The sequence below is a fragment of the Heterodontus francisci genome, chromosome 13 (assembly GCF_036365525.1).
Source record: "Heterodontus francisci isolate sHetFra1 chromosome 13, sHetFra1.hap1, whole genome shotgun sequence".
NCBI lineage: Eukaryota > Metazoa > Chordata > Chondrichthyes > Heterodontiformes > Heterodontidae > Heterodontus > Heterodontus francisci.
The window spans coordinates 21796056-21819237 of NC_090383.1; the positions used below are offsets into that span (position 1 = coordinate 21796056).

Below are 23182 nucleotides of genomic sequence, written 5' to 3' on the forward strand. Positions count from 1 at the left end.
ATTTCCGATATAGATTAGTACATATAATTTAAGACAATTGCCTTAAATCTTTCTCTTACATTGAAAGCCATCAAAGACCAGGAGAATGCCAGTAGTAAACAGAGTTCTACAGATTCTGACAACCTACATTTAGGTTCGCAGAGGTTGTGGAGGTGGGGAAGGGGAGGAGTCCACTTGGAAACTCTGAAATCTGAGACCTCTACCTTATTGATAACAGTTTCTGCCTTCTGCTTCCAGCTTGTTGACCTACTCTATTTTCTAGGTTCTGCCAGTAGCAAAGGCAAAGTAAAGCTGTAACTGTTCAAATTCAGGGTAAACTGAGAGGCGCCTTGAGCACGAACTCTGTACCTCACTGCTCACCACTTTAGTAGATTGCAATTGATCAGTTCCGTCCCCAGCATTATTATCACAAAGGACTGCAGTGGTTCAAGGAGAAGGTCTAACTCTATCCTTCTGAAGGCAACTAGGGATAGGGTGACCACCTTTGGTTGGATGCATTCTAGGAGCTATCACATGACCTCATGACCCCACACTCCCGCATTGGTCACCTGACATCTCCATCCTTGCAGCGCCTTTCTCAGCCAACTGGAAAGTGACCAGACTCGTAACCTGCTTAGATTATTCTTGACAATCAGTCACAGAGTCATTACGGCTCAGAAGGAGGGCATTCAGCCCATTGAGTCTAGGCCGGCTCTCTGTAGAGCAATCCAATCAGTCCCGTTCTCCTGCTCTATCCCCGTAGCACTGTAACTTTATCTTCTTCAAGTGCCCATCAAACTTCTTTTTGAAATCATTAATTGTCTCTGCTTCCACCACCCTCAGAGACAGCAAATTTCAGGTCATTACCACTCACTGCATAAAAAAAGTTCTTCCTCACATGCCCACTGTATCTCTTGCCCAAAACCTCCAATCTGTGTCGCTTAGTCCTTGTACCATCAGCTAATGGGAACAGCTTTTCTTTGTCTATCTTACCTAAACTTGTCATAATTTTGTACCTCTATCAGATCTGCCCTCAACCTCCTTTGAACCAAGAAGAACAACCCCAGCTTCTCCAACCTGACCATGTAGCTAGATTCCCTCATCCCTGGAGCCATTCTGGTAAATCTTCTCTACACCGTCCCAAGGACTCTCACATCCTTCCTAAAGTCTGGTGACCACCTGGATGCAATGCTCCAGTTGTGGCCTACCCAAAGTTTTATAAAGGTTCAGCATAACCTCCCTGCTTTTGCACTGAATGGCTGGAATATTACGCTGGGCGGACGGGAGCCGGACTCCGACGTAAATGTCGGTGCCACTCCCGCTCCCGCCTAGCCTGGGGATCCGTCCCGTATTTTACGGATCCCCAGGCTTCAACTGGCCCGAGGCGGGACTTCCACCCACTTGAGGAAGGAGGTCCCGCCTCAGTGAGCTGTCGGCCAATCACCGGGCCAGCAGCTCTTAGTCTCAGCAGCGCCATCGGGAGCGGTGGCCACTGCTGAGACTGCAGCCCAGCCGACTGAGGAGGACACAATGGAACCGGGACAGAAGGTAAGTTTGGGCAGCCTCACCAGGGGAATCGGTCGTGCCCTGGTGAGGCTAGGGTGGTCGTTTAGGGGGAGAGGGGGCGTCTTGGATCCCGGGGTTGGGTTGGGAGGCGGGGGCGGCCCTCAATCGGGCACCCTGTGCCTGATTGCCAGGCCCCCCCCCGGGTGAGGAAAGGCCGTCAGCTATAGCTGGGTGGTCTTTCACGTCCCCGGCATACCTACTTGCCACGGGTAAAATACCCGTGGAGCTGGGCGAGGGCCCTTAAGTGGCTGTTAAGTGGCCACTTAAGGGTCTTCATTGGCCTTGGGCGGGCGGGCTGCTTCTCACCCCCCCCCACCGGACCTCCATAAACTTGGTTGGAGGCGGAATCGGGGCGGTTAGACCTCACGGAGCCTGCCGATCAATTTTACGCCGCCCACACGCCACCATCCAACCCGCTGGGACGGCATAAAATTCCGGCCAATACCTCTATTTATGAAGCCCAAGATCCCATATACTTTGCTAATTACTCACTCAATATGTCCTGTCATTTTCAAAGATCTAAGCACATGAACCCTCAGGTCCCTCTGTCCCTACACGTTCTTTAGAACTGTGCCATTAAGTATATATTGCATCTCCATATTCCTTCTGCCAAAATGCATCACCCCACACTTCTCTGCATTAAATTCCATCTGCCACTTGTCTGCCCATTCTGCTAGCCTATGTCTTGATTGATATCATCCTCACTGTTTGCCATACCTCCAAGTTTGGTACCATCGGCAAATTTTGAAATTTTACTCCATATTCCAATATCCAAGTCATTTATATATATCAAAAGAGCAGTGGTCCAAGCACTGACCCTTGGGAAACACTACTGTCTACCATCCTCCAGTCTGAAAAACAACCATCCACCATGACTTGCTGTTTTCTATCCTTAAGCCAATTTTCTTATCCAAGCTGACACTGACCTTCCTATTCCATCAGTCTCAATTTTGTTAACCAGTTCTTTATGTGATACTTTGTCAAATGCTTTCTTAAAATTTATATAGATTACTCCACTGCATTCCCTTCATCAACATTCTCTGTTACTTCATAAAAAATTCAATTAGATTAGTCAAACATTGGGGGGGGGGGGGGAGTTTTATGCTCTCCCTGTGGAAGGTTTGGAGGCGGGGAGAGCACATAATCAGGTGGGATGGGGTGGCAATTGATAGGTAGGATGTACTGGAAAGGCTGGCTATGCTTAGAGTGGATACGTTGTCTGGTCCGGATGGTTTGTATCCCAAGTTGCCAAGGGAAGTAGGGTTGTAGATACCGGAAAGTCTTGCTATAATCTTCCAATCTTCCCTAGCTAGATACGGGGAAGGTGCCAGAGGATTGGAAAGTGACAAATGTGGCAGTTTTGTTTAAGAAAGAGTAAAGTCTTGTTCAAGGCAGGGAGGACCCCGCAACCTTCTGCCTCTGCCAAAATTAAGTCCGGGGAGGGAAATCAGTGGCCTTCCCACCCGCTGCTAATTGAGGCTCTTAAGTGGGCAATTAATTCGCAATTAAGGGCCTCATCCTGCCTCCCCAATTAGCCGAGTGGTGGGCGGACTTGTCGCTGTACAGGAAGCACGGCAAGAAAACCCCCCGTTGCCCAGATAAAATCCCGGCCATGATCTGCCTTTTACAAATTTGTGCTGGCTCTCCTTAATTTACTCAAACATCTCCAAGTACCTGTTAATTTTTTTCCTCATTATTTCCAAAACCTTATCCACCACTGACATTAAACTGACCTGCCTGTAGTTACTAGGTATGTCCTTACACCCTTTTTTAAACAAGACTGTCACATTTGTTATTTTCCAATCCTCTGGCACCTTCCCCGTATCTAGGGAAGATTGGAAGATTATGGAAAGAGCTTCCGGTATCTACAACCCCACTTCCCTTGGCAACTTGGGATACAAACCATACAGTCCAGACAACTTATCCACTCTAAGCATAGCCAGCCTTTCCAGTAATCCTACCTATCAATTGCCACCCCATCCATTTCCTCTACCATGTCCGCTTCTATCAATACTTTGTCAGCATCCTCTTTTTTAGTAAAGACCAATCGATGCAAAGTACTCATTAAGTATTCTAGCCTTGCCCTGTGCCTCTAAGCATATATCACCTTCTTTGTTGCTAATAGGCCCCATCCCATCTCTTACAACCCGCTTACTATTTACATGTTGGTAGAAGATTTTTGGCTAACCTATTATGTTAACTGCCATTCTATTCTAATATTCTCTCTTTGCCAGGCTTATTTTCCTCTTCACTTCCTCTCTCAACTTACTGCATTTGGCATGTTTCTCACTTGAAGAATTCACCTGACATGCATCATACACCCTCTTTTTTGTTTCATCAAATTCTGTATCTCCCTCGTCATCCAAGGAGCCCTGGCTTTGGTTCCCCTGCCTTTCCCTCTTGTTGGAATATATCTATGCTGTACTTGAAACATCCCTAACTTAAAGATCACCCATTGTTCTGTTACAGTTTTTCCTGTCAGTCTTTGGTTCCATTTTACACTGGTTAGATCCCCTCTCATCCCAATTTAGAATTTCTACTTTAGGTTGTTCCTTGCTCTTCTCAATTACTAATCTACACCTTATGATACAATGATCACGCTTACCCAAGTGTTCTCCCACAGATACCTAGTCCATTTCATTCCCCAGCACCAGATCCAGCAATGCCTTCTTCCTAGCTGGACCAAGAACATACTGGTCAATGAAGTTCTTCAGAACACATTTCAGAAATTCCTCCCCTTCCTTTCCCTTTATTTTATGTTATGGTCCTGTAGTTTTTTTTCCGGGAATATGTGGTTTGCCTTTAAGGCTTGCTAAGAATCATTACTGCTTTAAGAACCAGCAAGTCTCAGGAGTTATAGAAAGGTGCATTTTCGGTTGCCATTAGAAACAGCCATTTGGAGACTGCGATTCAAAGGGTACATTCTTGTTACCATAGATACAGCCACTGGGAGTGAGTAGCAAGCGATACATTTGTTACAATTCAATTTTGAACTGGCTTTTAGTTGAAGACAGTTTGTTCTAACAGAACACACAGACACAGAGGACACGGACACAGACAGCTGTGGTGTTTAGCACTTGAAAAAGAGCTCTCAACCATTTAAACTGAAGGAATAGGATTTTTGTCTATTAATTACTATCTCTCAAAATTCTAAAAATGTCAAGCCAAAACAGAGATCTCTGGTAATTTAAACTGAAGCAAGGGAAGTTAGACTGTGACAATCTGTTATCCCTCAAAAACTCTAAAGTCAAATTGATTCTATTGAAAGTGTTTGCAAGTCGTTAAATGTTGAAATTCGCTGGAGAAGGAAAGCATCACCTACTGCTGAAGTTAGACTATGGACTGTTCTACTATGGAAGAACCTTTTTTCCCCATCAGACGACTGTGAGGACTTCAAGCAACATTCTGTAAGGACTTCAAACAACATTGGACTATAAATTTGCAACGACTCTAATTTTTTCTATTTAAAATGTTGTTTATATCTTCATAGTGTTTTAAGAATTTAGCTCTTCTAATTAAAGAGTTAATTTGTTGATTTAAAGGCACCTCGTTGGTTAGCCTCATTCGGGGGTTAATAGATGGTGCAATTTGGCAGGGTCTTTCTTTAATTTGGAAAGTTTTAAATTATATGTTAGGCGATCTGTGGAGCGACAGGATTGAATTATCAGTGCGTTTCTCCCATCACAATCAGAATCATATATTTTGATTGGGGGCTTTGATTGGAGCGGTCGGTCGTAACATCTGATATTAATTACCCAAATATCAATTGGAATAAAGTCCCCCAACATCACCACTCTATAGTCTTTGCACATCTCTGATTTTCCTGAATATTTGCTCCTCTATCTCTCTCTCACTATTTGGAGGCCTACAGAATATCCCCAGATGTGTGATCATACACATTTTACTTCTCAAATCTAACCAAATAGGTTCTGTCCTTGCCTCAAGGACGTCCTTTCTTTCCAACACTACAATATTTTCTCTAATCAGTACTACCACCCTACCTCACTTTTTTCCTTCCCTATCTTTTCTAAACACATTGTATTAGTGAATATTAATTGCCCAGTCCTTATTATTTTTAAGCCATGTTTCCATTATTGTCACTACATCATATTCTCACATGGCTATTTGCACTTGTAGCTCACTGATCTTATTCACTATACTTTCTGTTTACATGCATGCATTCTAAACCTGTCTTGTATTCTTCGTAGTCTTTCTTAGTCTGCTCCTATCTAACATGGTACTTCCTCCTCTAGTACTATCCAACACTCTCACTCCTTTATGCATCTTATTCCTCTTTTCTTTTTCAATATGCTGGTACCCACCCACCTGCCAATCTAGTTTAAACCCTCCTCAACCATGCTAGTGAACCTCCCCGTGAGGACACTGGTCCCAGTGCGGTTGAGCTGTAACCCATCCCTTTTTCAATAGGTGCCTCCTTCTGCCCTAAGAATCGAAGCCCTCCCTCCTGCACCATGCCTGAAGCCATGCATTGATCCTCCCTATCTTTCTATTTCTACTCTCGCTGGCACATGGCACTGGGAGTGGTCCAGAGATTACTACATTACATACACTTTTTAAACTTCCTCCCAGCTCCTGAAAATCTGACAGTAGGACCTCAATACCTGCCCTCTCTGTCATTGGTACCAACGTGTACCACAACTTCTGGCTCACTCCCCCCTGCAGAATATTCTGTACCTTCTCTGTGATGTCCTTTACCCTGGCATCAGGGAGGCAACACACCATGAGGGATTCACGATGACGGTTACAGAAACACCTGTCTGTGCCCTGAACTATGGAATCTCTTACAATAACTGCAGTCCTATGCTTTGCTGATCCCCCTGGGCAGTCCCTTGCCCATTGGTGCCATGGTCTAGACTGTACTCCTTCAAGGTGTCCTCACTCCCAGCAGTCTCCAATGCAATGTGAGTACCAGTATGAGAGTGGTACACATCACGAAGACTCCAACACTTCCTGCCCCTTCCTACACTTCTGGATAGCCACCCATAAACTATCCTGAACTCTCTCTGCCTGTGGGGTGGCCAACTTTTGGAACATACGATCCAAAAAACTCTCTGCTTCCCTGATGCTCTGCAGTGCCTCCAGCTGCCCCTCAAGCTTGGAAACCCTGAGCTCAAGCTCAAACAGCTGGAGACACTTCCTTTACACATGGTCCCCCAAGACACGTGGTGTCCTGCAGTTCCCACATGGTGCAGGAAATGCTAGCAATAGATCTAAGCTGCCCATTCATGATCTAATAAAATGTCTATTTCCTCTTTTAGAATTAGTCTTTTCTCTCCTCACTTATTTTTTTTTTCAGACGTACCTATTTTTTTCCTCCCTCAGTTGCTCACAGGAGGTTAATCTTTATTTCCTGGAGACACCTAAAAAATCCAGTATGGGTTGGTAACCTTAACTAGGAATGGACAATAAAGGGCGGCACAGTGGCGCAGTGGTTAGCACCGCAGCCTCACAGCTCCAGGGACCCGGGTTCGATTCCGGGTACTGCCTGTGTGGAGTTTGCAAGTTCTCCCTGTGTCTGCGTGGGTTTTCTCCGGGTGCTCCGGTTTCCTCCCACAAGCCAAAAGACTTGCAGGTTGATAGGTAAATTGGCCATTATAAATTGTCACTAGTATAGGTAGGTGGTAGGGAAATATAGGGACAGGTGGGGATGTTTGGTAGGAATATGGGATTAGTGTAGGATGAGTATAAATGGGTGGTTGATGTTCGGCACAGACTCGGTGGGCCGAAGGGCCTGTTTCAGTGCTGTATCTCTAATCTAAATGTATTCAATGGAGTTAGGCATGAAGAGCCAATAAGACACCAGGTAGAAATTCCCGAAAGAAATGATGAGCCAAACACTCACAATTTAAGTTCAATCATTAGGCGCCTATTGCCATCACACAAAAACTCCTGGGGACTAGATCGTCCATCTCATTTTCACATTTGTTCAGCGTTCTGCCATACCCCTAGTGTCAGCGGATACAATGGGCCCTATGAGCTCTAAGTGAGAGTGGGTGTACAAGCACCCCAGGGATGGCTGCAGAATTTGTGTTGCATCCTGTTTTTTGCCAGCTTCAGCCTGCAACTTCCGGCTGAGTATGGGGCGCTGACCAGAGGCTCCATATACACTGAACCCTTCCAATGTCTGGGCACAGCACTCTGCTGAGACCAAGCAGGGCACAGGAAGGGACACCTCATCTGTCGGTTCATGGCAGTCTGGTTTTTGAACACTTCGATACTATGCCTGAGGGAATTCCACTGCTTTCTATAAACATACTTCACAAGTATTTCCATCCTGTGATGTGAGAACCACATAAAGTTAACAAAAGGTACCCGTGAAGATGCCAAAATAATTAAAAAGGCTAATGGAATCTTAGTCTTTATCTCAAAGGGGCTGGAATACTCAGGGGTGAAAGTTATGGTATGTTATACAAAGCTCTGGTTAGACCTCATTTAGAGTACTGTGTTCAGTTCTGGGCATTGTACCTTGGCCTTGGAGGGAGTGCAGCCCACATTCACTGGAATGATACCAGGATGAAAAAAGGGTTAAATTATGAGGACAGACTAAGCTTGTAATTTCTTGAGTAGAAAAGATTAAGGGTGAGGTAATTGAAGTGTTTAAGATGATTAAAGGAATTGATTGGACAGATAGAGAGAAACTATTTTCTCTGCTGGGGAGTCCACAACAAGGGAGCATAATCTTAAAATTAGAGCTAGGCAATTCAAGGATAATGTCAGGAAGTACTTCTTCACACAAAGGGTAGGGAAAATGTGAAACTCTCTCCTCCAGAAAGGCAGTGGATGCTTGGTCAATTGAAAATTTCAAAATGGAGATTGATAGATTTTTGTTAGGCAGGGTTATTAAGGGTTATGGAACCAAGGTGGGAAAATGGAGTGAAGATACAGATTAGTCATGAATTAACTGAATGGATTAGGCTCGAGAGGCTAATAGGCCGACACCTTTTCCTATATACTTTAGAGCAGGAAATGGGCTGTGTGTCCTTTAGTGCCACAGGTTTCATGTTAATTCATGGGTGAACTGACCTGTCGTTTGGTGCTTTGGCGGCATCACAGTGACGGTGACATTGTCATCACTCTTTTGTCCAATCGTGTCAGTGACCGACAATTGAATCACATACATGCCCTCTCGTAAGCCACTCAACTTCAACATGCCTGGCTGCGGGGACTGACAGAGACAAAAAAAATTCACTGGAGTTTTTTTTTTAAATCTTTGCTATTAAAAACATGTCAAAGCACATAATGGTTAGAACATGTCGGATATGGCCAGTGGTAGCACACCAGCCTGAGTCAGAAGGTCTAGGGTTCAAGCCTCAAGAGCATATTATCCAGATTGACACTTCTATTACATTTTCACTTCTGTGTAAATCTAATGTTTGCAAATAAATGATTGGTAGTTTTAACGAGAGCAATATATGTTATGGTGGTGTTTAACAGTAGGGCGGCACAGTGGCGCAGTGGTTAGCACCGCAGCCTCACAGCTACAGGGACCCGGGTTCAATTCTGGGTACTGCCTGTGCGGAGTTTGCAAGTTCTCCCTGTGACCGTGTGGGTTTTCGCCGGGTGCTCCGGTTTCCTCCCACCGCCAAAGACTTGTAAATTGCCTCTCGTGTAGGTAGGTGATAGGGAATACGGGATTACTGTAGGGTTAGTATAAATGGGTGGTTCTTGGTCGGCACAGACTCGGTGAGCTGAAGGGCTGTTTCAGTGCTGTATCTATAAATAAATAAATAAACTGCCTGTTAGAGAGGTCAGGAGTTCATGGTGGACAGTCTGTGTACTGAGGGAGTGCTCCTCTGTTGGAGGTGCAGTCTTTCGGATAAGAGGTTAAACTGAGGCTCCGTCTGCCCTCTCAGGTGGGCGTAAAAGATCCTGCGGCACTATTCGAAGCACAGCAGGAGAGTTCTCCTCGAGTCCCTGCCAACATTCAGCCCTCATCCAGCAACGACAAGCATAGATCTACTGGATCATTTATTTTACTGTTATTTGTGGAATTTGACTGTGCATAAATTGGTTGGAGACTTGATCTTGGCTGACAGTCCAGTGAAGTATTGGAGTTGGATTTGTGGATAAATTGGCTGTATGGCGGGATATAACAGTTTGGCTACGAGGAATATTTCTTGAGCTCCCTCCCATATTTTCAAGCCACTTTTAACTGAAGTCAAAATAGGACTCTATGCTTGAGGCAAAACCACTAACCGTATTCATGCCTAAACTTCATACCAGGAAACCCTACTGTTTATTCAACTGTGCATGAATGATCCTCTGATGATTTTTTTTTTTAGAACTCTTATGGATTAATTTATACCAGTTGTTTTATAAGTTTTTGTACATATCTGCACCTTTTACTTCTGTGCAACCCTAAATTTGCGAATAAATTTGTAGTTTTACCCTGAGCAATCAATGTGTTAAGGTTTTATTTGGCTGCCTGTTTGAGGGGTCAGGAGTGCATAGTTGACAGCATGATTATTCTCTGGGGTACAATGTCTCAATAATTTGGGTGGCTGTTAGCCCTGTGGGATACTATTCCTATTTACTACTTTCTTAAAGACATTCTTGGGATATGGGTATCGCTTATTGCCTATCCCTTGTTGTCCTTGAGAAGGTGGTGAACCACCTACTTGAACCACTGCAGCCTGTGTGGGGAAGGTGCTCCTGCAATGCTGTTCGGCAGGGAGTGCCAGGATTTTGACCCAGTGATGATGAAGGAACCATGATATATGTCTAAGTCGGGATGGTGCGTGACTTGGAATGCTGGTGTTCCCATGCACCTGCTGCTGTTGTCCTTCTAGGTGGGGAGGTCATGGGTTCAGGAGGTGCTGTCAAAGAAGCATATGTAAAGGGCTGGAAGTTTCAGATCAGAAGGGACTCTTGTTGACTGAATGCAGTGGTAAAGGGTGGAAGTATAACAGTAATTAGAACCTGTGCGGCATTATCACCAGTATTAAATTACCGTAACTGTTTGAAAGACCTACATTTATATAGCGCCTTTCATAACCACAGGATATCCCAAAGCACTTGACAGCCAATAAGTACTTTATGAAGTGTAGCCATTGTTGTAATGTAGGAAATGCAGCAGCCAATTTGCATACAAGGTCCCATGATAACAATGATGAGCTGTTTTACTGATGTTGGTTGAGGGATAAATGTTAGTCAGGACATTGGGGCGAGCTTCCCTGCTCTTCTTCAAAATAGTGCCATGGAATCTCTTAAATATAGAAACACAGAAAATTTATGGTACAGGAGGCCATTCAGCCCACTGTGTCTGTGCCAGCCAAAAACGAGCTGTTCAACCTAATCCCACTTTCCAGCTCTAGGTCCTAGACCTATAGGTTTTGGCATTTCAAGTACAATTCCAAGTATTTTTCAAATGCGATGAGGGTTTTTGCTTCTACCACCCTTTCAGAACCCCATCAATCTCTGGGTGAGAAAAAAATTTCAACTCCCCACTAGTTCTTCTGCAATTACTTTTACATCCAACTGAGAGGGCAGATGGAACCTCAGTTTAACATCTCAATCCGAAAGATAGCACCTCTGAAAGTGCAGCACTCCCTAAGGGTCAACATTAGTAGATTTAGCATTAGAATGCATTAATAATCTTATTTATTTCATTTAGAGATACAGCACTGAAACAGGCCCTTCGGCCCACCGAGTCTGTGCCGACCAACAACCACCCATTTATACTAACCCTACACTAACCCCATATTCTCTACCACATCCCCACCATTTTCCTACCACCTACCTACACTAGGGGCAATTTACAATGGCCAATTTACCTATCAACCTGCAAGTCTTTTGGAGGTGGGAGGAAACTGGAGCACCCAGAGGAAACCCACGCAGACACAGGGAGAACTTGCAAACTCCGCACAGGCAGTACCCAGAATCGAACCTGGGTCGCTGGAGCTGTGAGGCTGCGGTGCTAACCACTGCGCCACTGTGTCGCCCACTGTTTCTTAGAAGAAACACTGTAGTTGTGAGGGACCCTTTGGCCAGATGGGATACTTGACCATTATTCTGGGATTGTACAACTCAGTACTTAATTGCCTCAAACAGCCTGTGTAAATATGCTGTCCTTGCTTCACTAAGAAAAGAGATAGGGGAAATTAGAGACTAGACAAGCAACAATAAACATGGGAACTAGCAGCGTCAAAGTTGGGGGCCATACAATCCAGTTCATTGATCCAGTCGTAAACATGTTATGAGTCAGGGTAGTGAGATCAATGAGTAATGACTATTGTATCCTATAAATGTGTGCAGTAAACTCTGTATCACTGAGAAGTTCTTTGGGTTACCAGAAGCTTCTCCTTTGCATATGCTTGAAATAAAGTCTTTATTTGCTTTAATCCTGTGGACTCGAGAGTGGTTAGATTTTTCCACAACAAAATAAAAACAGAAAGTGCTGGAAATACTCAGCAGGTCTGGCAGCATCTGTGGAGAGAGAAACAGAGTTAACGTTTCAGGTCTGTGATCGTTCATCAGATGAAGGTTCTGATGAAAGGCCACAGATCTGAAATGTTAACTGTTCCTCTCTCCACAGATGCTGCCAGACCTGCTGAGTATTACCAGCACTTTCTATTTTTTTTCAGATTTCCAGCATCCACAGTATTTTGCTTTTATTTTACTCCCTGGAATGTCAGCTTAGATTTTGTGCTTATACCTCTGGAATGGGACTTGAACCCACAACTTCCTAACTCAGAGGTGAGCCATAGCTGACTCAAACTGACAATGTTAAGTAAAACACAACTTAATACTTCTTTATTTTAGTACTTTATGGTGCACTGAGTTCTCCTTTAAGTTGCTTGTGTGAGGTTTGCTGTTAGCTGTATATCAGTTTTGTAATGTGTCATTACTCGAGTTTGCATTTTAGATTTTGGGCTGATAATCACACTGTGTAGCACACACTATTTTTAATGATTAACAGCTGAACAAAAGTCAGTTAAACATAAAACTTCACATGAACTTTGCATTACTTTCATATTATTTGGCAATCCTGCAAGGGCAGATAGTCGTGTGACAACTGTTCAGGGGTTTTCTGATCACAGTATGTAACCAGGAAATAGACTCCACATTATTGAACAGAAACCAACAGCAGTTTTTATATACAAATATATAAAACTAACCCACAGCAAGACCAGCAGAATGCAAGTCACAGAACCAAAAGAGCGCTGGGCCCACAGTGAGAATGTAGGGAGGAGGAAGTGTGTATAGTGTCATGAAGACCCCCACCTGCCAAGAATAAGGCACATTAATTTTGTCGTATGAACTTTAATTTTAAACTGTTGCTGCAGTGAAGAAATGACTTGTTTAAAAAGAGATCACCAGACACCTGGCTGGAGGACATTTGCATACTAAGAGACAGTGCTTGGAGAGACAAAAGAATTGCTCACTGATTCAATTAACAGAGATTGGGCTGGGCAATGGTGATCCACATCTTGTTGGGGTAAGAGAAAGCACACCCCCCCCCCCCACCCTCATCGATAGCTTTGGAATCCACAAACACAGGAGTGGTTAAACCAGCTGGTCACATGACTAACCTGCTGGTCCAGGCTTTCTGAATTGTGCTCACAGGACAGTTTGATCAGACTGCAGAGACTGCAACTGAACCTGGAACAAGTGAGCTTCTCTCCTGGCTGGCTCTCTCTCGCTTTCTCACAAGCCTCCGGACCCAGTGAAGACACGTAAACCTCAAGAGAGAAAAGACTCCTATTCACAAAGATGTTGCCTGATTTGGAGGGCTTGAGTTATAAAGAGAGATTGGATAGGCTGGGTCTGTTTCCCCTGGAGCGAAGGAGGCTGAAAGGGGACATGATAGAGGTATATAAAATTATGAGAGGCATAGATAGGGTAGATAGCCAGAGTCTGTTTCCCATGGTAGGGGTGACTAAAACTAGAGGGCATAGATTTAAGGTGAGATGGAGGAGGTTTAAAGGGGATCAAAGGGGTAAATTATTCACACAAAGAATAGTGGGTATCTGGAATGAGCTGCCTGAGGAGGTGGTGGTGGCAGGAACAGTAGTGACATTTAAGAGGCATCTGGACAGGTACTTGAATGAGTAAGGCATAGAGGGATATGGAATTAATGCAGGCAGGTGGGATTAGTATAGATAGGCATTATGGTCGGCATGGACGCGGTGGGCCGGAGGGCCTGTTTCTATGCTGTACGACTCTATGACATCGAAACAAATTGAAGCGTGCACTGGGCCCCAACGAAAAGCACGACTTACCGGCAACTAAAGACCCCACATTGAACTTAAAGGACTGTAAATAACTACCAGATATTGCCTCAAACATTTCCCCTTTATTGCATCTACTTTTTTGTCTCTATCTGCGTGTGTTTATCGCGTATGCATGCTAGTGTGGTCGCATCGCGTACTCATAATCGTTAACTGAATTAGAGTTTAAGATTAATAAACTTCCAGCTTTTTTGTTTAAATCTAATAAAACCTGTCTAATTGATTTCTTTGCCTTACAATTGGAAAGCAGTGAACAAGGATTCACTGAGGGGGAGCTACAAACACAGTGTTTCTAAAATTAAATCCTGTTACGGTTAGACCAGGCAAAGGCTGAGAGGGAACCCCTAAACCCTTTCTCACCTGGTCGTAACAATAGGATGGTATTTTGGAGCATATAGGGGACAGTTACTAGGGAAAGTTGAGAGGAGTGCTGACCAGAACAGCAATGAGTAAATTAAAGGTTGTGACAAAGGGAGAGGTCAAACATTTGAACTGTCCATAAAATGACATCCTTTACCTCTTATATAATAAAAGCAAAATACTGCAGATGCTGGAAATCTGAAATAAAAACAATAAGTGCTGGAAATACTCAGCAGGTCTGGCAGCATCTGTGGAGAGAGAAACCAAGTTAACGTTTCAGGTCAGTGACCCTTCATCAGAACTGGCAAATATTCGAAATGTAATAGGTTTTAAGCAAGTAAAGTGGGGGTGGGGCAAGAGATAACAAAACAGAAGGTGTTGATAAGACAAGGTCACAGAGAATAACTGACCAGAAGGTCATGGAGCAAAGACAAACGGTATGTTAATGGTGTGCTGAAAGACAATGCGTTAGTACAGAGAGGGTGTGAATGGAGAGAAAATTGAACAGACTGGCCCCAAGCACAAACATGAAAAAAACAGTGGGTAGGCACAGTAGAAACAAACTAAACAAGTAAAATAAAATAAACGCATAAAAAATGTAAAAACACTAAAAATAAAAAGGGGGGCCCGTCATGCTCTGAAATTATTGAACTCAATGTTCAGTCCGGCAGGCTGTAGCTTGCCTAATCGGTAGATGAGATGCTGTTCCTCGAGCTTGCGTTGATGTTCAATGGAACACTGCAGCAATCCCAGGACAGAGATGTGGGCATGAGAGCAGGGGGGAGTGTTGAAATGGACAAGGGTCATGACCCCACCACCGAACATCAAGCGACTGTCCACAGGACTGTCACTGACCTCATCTCCTCTGGATTTCTTCCCTCTACAGCTTCCAACCTCATAGTCCCGCAACCCCAGAAAGCCCGCTTCTACCTCCTTCCCAAAATCCCAAACAGCACTGTCCCGGCAGACCCATCGTTTCAGTCTGTTCCTGCCCTACTGAACTTATTTCTTCCTATCTTGACTCTATCTTTTCTCCCCTGGTCCAGCCTCTTCCCACCTACATCCGTGACTCTTCTGACATCCTACGTCATTTGGACAATTTCCAGTTTCCTGGCCTCAACCGCCTCCCCTTCACTATGGACGTCCAATCTCTCGACACCTCCATCCCCCACCAGGACGGTTTGAGGGCTCTCCGCTTCTTCCTCAAAAAGAGGCCCAACCAGTCCCCATCCACCACCACCCTCCTCTGCCTGGCTGAACTTGTTCTCACATTGAACAACTTCTCCTTCAACTCCACTCACTTCCTTCAAATAAAAGGTGATGCTATGGGTACCCGCATGGGTCCTAGTTATGCCTGTCTTTTTGTGGGATACGTCGAACATTCCTTGTTCCAGTCTTGGTCAGGCCCCCTCCCCCAACTCTTTTTCCTGTACACTGATGACTCCATTCCATTCTTCAAGTTTCTCCGTCTCCGACGCATCTGCTCTGCTGATGCTACCTTGCATGACAGTGCTTCTGATATATCTTCCTTTTTCCTCAACCGAGAATTCCCCCCCACTGTGGTTGACAGGGTCCTCAACTGCGTCTGGCCCATTTCCTGCACCTCCACCCTCACCCCTTCCCCTCCCTCCCAGAACCGCGACAGGGTTCCTCTTGTCCTCACTTTCCACCCCACCAGTCTCCACATCCAAAGGATCATCCTCCACCATTTCTGCCACCTCCAGCACGATGCCACTACCAAATGCATCATCCCCTCCCCTGCCAGCACTCCGAAGGGATCGTTCCCTCCGCCCTGGTCCGCTCCTCCATTACCCCCAACACCTCGTCCCCTTCCCACGGCACCTTCCCCTGTAATCGCAGGAGGTGTAATACCTGCCCATTTACCTCCTCTCTCCTCACTATCCAAGGCCCCAAACACTCCTTTCAGGTGAAGCTGCGATTTACTTATACTTCTTTCAATGTAGTATACTGTATTCACTGCTGACAATGTGCTCTCCTCTACATTGGGGAGACCAAATGCAGACTGGGTGACCGCTTTGCAGAACACCTCCGCTCAGTCTGAAAGCATGACCCCGCGCTTCCGTTTAGTGGCCATTTGTGAGTACGCTGAGTATTTCCAGCATTTCTTGTCCTTTACCTCTTATCCTACCTAAATGCTGGAGTAGTATTCAAAGCTTGGATAGACGTCATAGAGTTGAAAGCTGTTGCAGAAGAGAGAGAAAAGAAGATGAAGGGAAAATCTGAGCTTGTTTGGCAAAAGAGATGTGTTAGAGCTAATTGAGATCACAGGAAAAAGTGAAGTCAGGAACAGCAATGGATGAAGATGGACTAAGGGTGCAGCCATTACAGGGAAGAGGCAGGTGAGACTGAGGACAGCCATGAAGGAATGGTATGTTTGAAGAATCAATTACTATTTCCTAATGTTGTGCTTCAGCCATTATTCTGCTTTATCCAAATGCTCGCCTTTAAATTAAGGCATGTTAGCATAAAATAATTAGGTACGAGGTAAAATGATGGCAGGTCGCCATGGTCACAATGGAGTTTGTGAACCTCTTATCTCACACAGCGGGCTGTTAGCAAATTATTAATTGGAGCCAGTCCTCCACTATTGACTTCTTTGTCCTTCACATCTCATACAAACAGTGTACATGTTACAGAGTGTCACAGTAACAACAAGCAAGGAGGACAGAGAACACACACCTGCATACTGGTAATTGATATTGAAATCTGGAGAGCACAGTCAGATAAACAGAAGCAGATGTGTTTTAATTCATATGAATTTCTTCACTCAATTCATTAAAGATACTGTAGTTCATTCCATAGAAGGAAATGATACTAACAAACTAGATTTCAGGATTTTCTTACAGCCAGTTAAATTATGCTGGAATGAATTCCAAATTCTTTCCTTTATCAAATGACAGAATCATTGCTAGTGGAAATGATCTTTTAATAGATCAGATTTGAAATGGGTGATTAAAATAAGCAGTGCAGCAAGCCGGAAACAACTTCCCTGTTTTTGATATTTAAAATGGTTTTCCCTTAGTTCCCATGCTGAATTAGACACTTGAATTTTTTTAATTCTTTCATGGGATGTGAGCGTCGCTGGTAAGGCCTGCATTTGTTGTCCATCCCTAATTGCTCTAGACAACTGAGTGGCTTGCTTGGCCATTTCAGAGGGCAGTTAGGGGCCAGCCACATTGCTGTGGGTCTGGAGTCACATGTAGGTCGAAACAAGTAAGGACGGCAGATTTCCTTCCCCAAAGGACATTGGTGAATCTGATGAGATGCAAGTGGGGAGATTTTCAAGTCAGTCCCAAAACAGGCAGTGATATCAGCAGTGTGACAGCAGCGCACTCGAAGGTCACAGTCTTTTGTCAGGGAGAGATCGTGTCTAACTAACTTGATTGAATTTTTTGAGGAGGTAACTAGATGTGTAGATGAGGGTAAAGTAGTTGATGTAGTCTACATGGACTTCAGTAAGGCTTTTGATAAGGTCCCGCATGGGAGCTTGGTTAAGAAGGTGAGAGCCAATGGGACCCAGGGCAATTTGGCAAATTGGATCCAAAATTGGCTTAGTGGCAGGAAACAGAGGGTAATAGTCGAGGGTTGTTTTTGCGAGTGGAAGCCCGTGACGAGTGGTGTACCGCAGGGATCGGTGCTGGGACCCTTGCTGTTTGTAGTGTACATTAATGATTTAGACGTGAATATTGGAGGTATGATCAGTAAGTTCACAGATGACACGAAAATTGATGGTGTTGTAAATAGTGAGGAGGAAAGCCTTAGATTACAGGATGATATAGATGGGCTGGTAAGATGGGCGGAGCAGTGGCAAATGGAATTTAATCCTGAGAAGTGTGAGGTGATGCATTTTGGGAGGACTAACAAGACAAGGGAATATACAGTGGATGGTAGGACCCCAGGAAATACAGAAGGTCAGAGGGACTTTGGTGTACTTCTCCATAGATCACTGAAGGCAGCAGCACAGGTAGATAAGGTGGTTAGGAAGGCATATGGGATATTTATTAGCTAAGGCATAGAATATAAGAGCAGGGAGGTTATGATGGAGCTGTACAAAGTGCTAGTTCGGCCACAGCTGGAGTACTGTGTACCGTTCTGGGCACCACACGATAGGAAAGATGTGATTGCACTGGAGAGGGTACAGAGGAGATTCATCAGGATGTTGCTTGGGCTGGAGCATTTCAGCTCTGAAGAGAGACTGAAAAGGTTAGGGTTGTTTTCCTTAGAACAGAGGAGGATGAGGGGGGACCTGACTGAGTTATACAAAATTATGAGGGGCATTGATAGGTTAGATAGGAAGACACTTTTTCCCTTAACGGAGGGGTTAATAACCAGGGGGCATAATTTAAGGTAAGGGGCAGGAGGTTTAGAGGGGATTTGAGGAAAAATGTTTTCACCCAGAGTGTGCTTGGAATCTGGAATACGCTGCCTGAAGGGGTGGTAGAGGCAGGAACCCTCACACGTTTAAGAAGTATTTAGATGAGCACTTGAAACGCCATAGCATACAAGGCTACAGGCCAAGTGCTGGAAAATGGGATTAGAATAGTTAGGTGCTTGATGGCCGGCACAGACACGATGGGCTGAAGGGCCTGTTTCTGTGCTGTATAACTCTATGAATCTATGACTCTATGACACTCGTGAGGCCACACAGATGTCCAGCTGAATGTGAAATTCCAGTGAGGAGAAAATGGTTGCCTCACTGGAGCAAATTACATTGTAAAGACGATTGCTATGTTGTACTTCAACAGCACAGTTCCCCCTCGGGGGGACTGCACCAGGTGCAGGGAGAATGCACCAGAGACCTGTGCGGAAAAACCTGACGGGTGGTATCTTAGTAATCAAATACCTTCATATCAACCGATGGATCTCCTTGCAGTAAGGTCCATTCATAACGGACAATTCCCTGATCGTCAGCACTGCCTCTTCCATCCAGCAGCACCCAGTCAGTGGGCAGCAGCAAGATCACGTCCTGTCCTGCATCGCAGTGGGGGGCTTCATCATTTCCTGCAGAAGAGCAAACAAATGGCAAGATAAAGATAAGATCACCTCATCAAGATCTGAAGGAGTCAGCGCTTTAGAGCAGTGCACGCACCAAACACTTCTAAAAGTGGGGTAGATTGTGAGGCACTCTGCAGACAAATGTCAGCCATGGCTCAGTTAGGAGCACTCTTGCGCCTGAGTCAGCAGGTCCTGGCTTCGAGCCCCATTCCAGGGATACGAGCACAAAATCTAAGATGACACTCTAATACAGCACCGAAGGAAAGCTGTACTGTTGGAGATGACTTCTTTCGGATGAGACATTAAATCGAGAACTTATTTGCCCTCTCAGGTGGCTGTAAGAGATTTATTTTGAAGAAGAATAGGAGAGTTCTCCCTGGTATCTGGTTATTATCTCACTGCAGTTTGTGGGAACATTCAATGCACAAACTGGCTTTGAGGTGTCCTGAGGTTGTGAAAGGAGTTTGGAACAGAGAGAGATCATTCAGCCTCGAGCCTGTTCCGCCAATCCATTAGATTATGGTTGATTTGTATCTCAACTCCATTTACCTTGGTTCTGTAACACTTAATATCCTTGCTTAACAAAAATCAAATTCAGTTCTGAAATTTCCAATTGAGCCAGCATCAACAGCTTTATGACATGCCTCCTGATATCACCCATGAATGCCCAGCTCTAATATTAAGGTTATGACTTCTTGTTCTGGACTCCCCCAAAGGAAGTGGTTTCTATCTACACTCTCAGCTCCTTTAATCGTCTTAAACACCTCAATTCGATCTCTCCATCTTCTATACACGAGGGAATACAAACGTAAGCTTGGCAACCCTCCTGTTCTCCCAATTGAACCTTTTTAGGGTGGCGCACACAAAGAAAATGATCAAACACAACTGGCGAAAGGCTATGCACCTGAACTGCCTGTATCCTACTCAGCAGACCCATTAGATCAGTAGAACATTGGTTGTGAATCCCTTAACCTGTCCACCATCCTTGATCAGGACAGAAACGGGCTCATCTGCTCCCCTGTGCTGATCTATTGAAGGGTACAGAATGGTGTGAGGGTTCCCCCTCTAATGTTCCCCATTCTGTCCAGCTCCAGGGCCAAGATCACATCACTGGGACCATGCAATGCGCAACTCCGGATTCCGGCAGCAGCAGTAACAGCAGCAGAGGCCAGTCCGATGCTGCAGACCATCTGTCAAGAGCATCCTCTCGGCTGAGGTAGACGGCGGGGCCCTTACGGTTGCCATGGCGACGCGGCTCCGGGCGCTGGCTGGCGTTGAGCGGCCGGGTGAAGCTGCTGTATCCCTTGTGCGGGGAGAAACGGCAAACGTCGCTGCCTCGGTTGGTGCAGTTGAAGAGGTAGCAGCTGAGGGCGGGCGGCGTGTTCGGCCTGGGCTCCAGGCCCCGAGCCCAGTCCAGGCTTCGGCCTCCTCCCCAGACCCTCTCCACCACGGCCACCGTGCAGCTCGGGAAGCCGCAGCAGGCTCGCAGGCACTGAGCCGGGCTAATGACGCCGGCCGGGGCGCTGAGGAAGGTGGCCCCAGCACTCAGCGAGTCCCGGGTCCGGATGATGTAGTCCTGCATTAGGCCGAAGCCGGAGTCGCACTGGCCGGAGGCCTCGGGCTCTGGGCCCCAGCCTTCGCCGGCCTTCCGGAGCTGCTGGCGGAACTCCCTGAGCATCAGCGCCCCCGCTCCTGGCCCGGCACCAGTACTTGCCGCCGTCCTCAGCCACATGAAGGCCGCCAGCAGCCGGCAGGCCAGCGGCAACGCTCCGGGCATGGTTCACAGGGACGGCGAAGGTGTCAGCGGCTCATGGTCTGGGCGGGGAACAGAGAAGTGGCACGGTACCAGCCGAGGGGCTGGGCCGCGAATACAGAGAGCAAGAGAGACTGGAGACAGGGAAGCCGAGGGAGGGACCAATGAGAGGGAGGGATCAGAGAATAAGGGAAGGAGGAAGGTCCCGAAAGATGGAGGGAGAAACCAGGAAAACGAAAAGGAGTCGGGGGGAGGGGAAGGGACGGGAGGGTAGAATAGGGGGGGATGGGGGGAAAGGATGGTGGGAGAAGGAACAGGGGGATGGAGGGAAGGGACGGGGGATGAAGGGAGAAAGGGATGGAGACGGGATGGAGGAGCGGGGATATGGAGGAAGGGACGGGGAATGGAGGAGGGTGATGGATGGGGAGAGGAATGGACGGGAGGGGGAGAAGGGACAGAAGGGGGTGGGTTGGGATGGGGGTGGGAAGGGGCTGGGGATGGGGGTGGGAAGGGGTGGGGGATGGGATGGGGGTGGGAAGGGACAGGGGGGATGTGGGGAGGGAAGGACGGGAGGGGGATGTGGGGGGGAGGACGGGAGGGGGATGTGGGAGGGAAGGGAGGGGGATCGGGGGTGGGGAGGGACGGGAGGGGGATCGGGGGTGGGGAAGGGACGGGAGTGGGGTGGGGAAGGGACGGGAGAGGGATGTGGGGGAAGGGATGGGACGAGGATGGGGAGAAGAGATGGGATGGGAGGGGGGGAGGGAGATGGGGGGTAAGGGAGGGGAGGGAGATGGGGGGTAAGGGACGGGAGGGGGATGGGGGGAAGGGACGGGAGGGGGATGGGGGGAAGAGAAGAGATAGGGTTGGGGGGAAGGGACGGGAGGGGGATGGGGGGGAGAAGAGATGGGGCAGGGGTTGGGGGGAAGGGATGGGGCAGGGACGGCTGGTGGAAGGAGGGGAGAGGGATGGACAGGGGAAGGGATGGGAGGGGAATGGGGGGAAGGGACGGGAGGGGGATGCGGGGGAAGAGACGGGAGGGGGATGCGGGGGAAGAGACGGGAGGGGGATGCGGGGGGAAGGGAGGGGAATGGGGGAGGAAGGATGGGGGGGGACGGGAGGGGGATGGGGGGGGAAGGGAGGGGAATGGGGGAGGAAGGATGGGGGGGACGGGAGGGGGATGGGGTGGACGGGAGGGGGATTGGGGGGGGAGGGGGATGCGGGGGAAGGGACGGGAGTGGAGTGGGGAAGGGATGGAAGGGGGATCGGGGGTGGGAAGGGATGGGAGGGGGATTGGGGGGTAGAGAAGAGATGGGGGAGGGTTTGGGGGGACGGCTGGGAGAAGGGAGGGGAGAGGGATAGACGGGAGAAGGGACGGGAGGGGGATGCGGGGGAAGGGACGGGAGGGGGATGCGAGGGAGGGGAGGGGGATGTGGGGTGGGGACAGGATGGGGATTGGTGGGGGGAAGGGACGGGAAGGGTTGTGGAGGAGGGAAGAGACGGGTGGAGGAAGGGGATGGGGGAAGGGACGGGAGGGGAGGGGGATGGGGGCGAAGGAAGGGGAGGGGGATGGGTGGGGAAGGGACGGGAGGGGAATGTAAGGGGGGAAGGGACTGGAGGGGGATGTGGAGAGGGGGAAGGATGGGAGGGAGATGTGGGGACAGAAGGACGAGAGGGGGATGGGGGGACGGGATGGGAGGGGGATGGGGGGGACGGGATGGGAGGGGGATGCGGGGGAAGGGAAGGGAGGGGGATGCAGGGGAAGGGCCGGAAGGGGGATCGGGGGTGGGACGGGGAGGGAGAGGGGGATGTGGAGGAGGGAAGGGACGAGAGGGGGATGTGGGGCGGGGAAGGGATGGGAGGGGGATTGGGGAGAAGAGAAGAGATGGGGGAGGGGTTGGGGGGAAGGGATGGGCAAGGGACTGCTGGCGGAAGAGAGGGGAGAGGGATGGATGGGGGAAGGGACGGGAGGGGGATGCGGGGGAAGGGACGGAATGGGGATCGGGGGTGGGAAGGGACGGGAGAGGGATGTGGTGGGGAGGGAGAGGGGGATGTGGTGGAGGGGAGGGAGAGGGGGATGTAGGGGAGGGAGGGGGATGTGGAGGAGGGGAGGGAGAGGGGGATGTAGGGGAGGGAGGGGGATGTGGAGGAGGGGAGGTAGAGGGGGATGTGGAGGAGGGAAGGGATGGGAGGGGGATGTGGAGAGGGGGAAGGACGGGAGGGGGATGTGGGGGCAGAAGGACGAAAGGGGGATGTTGGG

At 47.6% G+C, this 23182-nt stretch overlaps 1 protein-coding gene across 1 annotated transcript in view; it reads right to left on the reverse strand.

The window, feature by feature from the left end:
• Positions 1 to 21080, reverse strand: part of lrp11 (low density lipoprotein receptor-related protein 11) — a 37462-nt gene extending 16382 nt beyond the window's left edge. The window contains exons 1-3 of the mRNA XM_068044514.1: positions 20409 to 21080; positions 19021 to 19178; positions 8590 to 8731 (exon numbers count right to left, since the gene is read on the reverse strand). Of these exons, the coding sequence (XP_067900615.1) occupies positions 8590 to 8731; positions 19021 to 19178; positions 20409 to 20949 (841 nt within the window). The 5' untranslated portion in view covers positions 20950 to 21080. The remainder of the gene's footprint in view (positions 1 to 8589; positions 8732 to 19020; positions 19179 to 20408) is intronic.
• Between the last annotated feature and the right edge of the window lie 2102 nt (positions 21081 to 23182).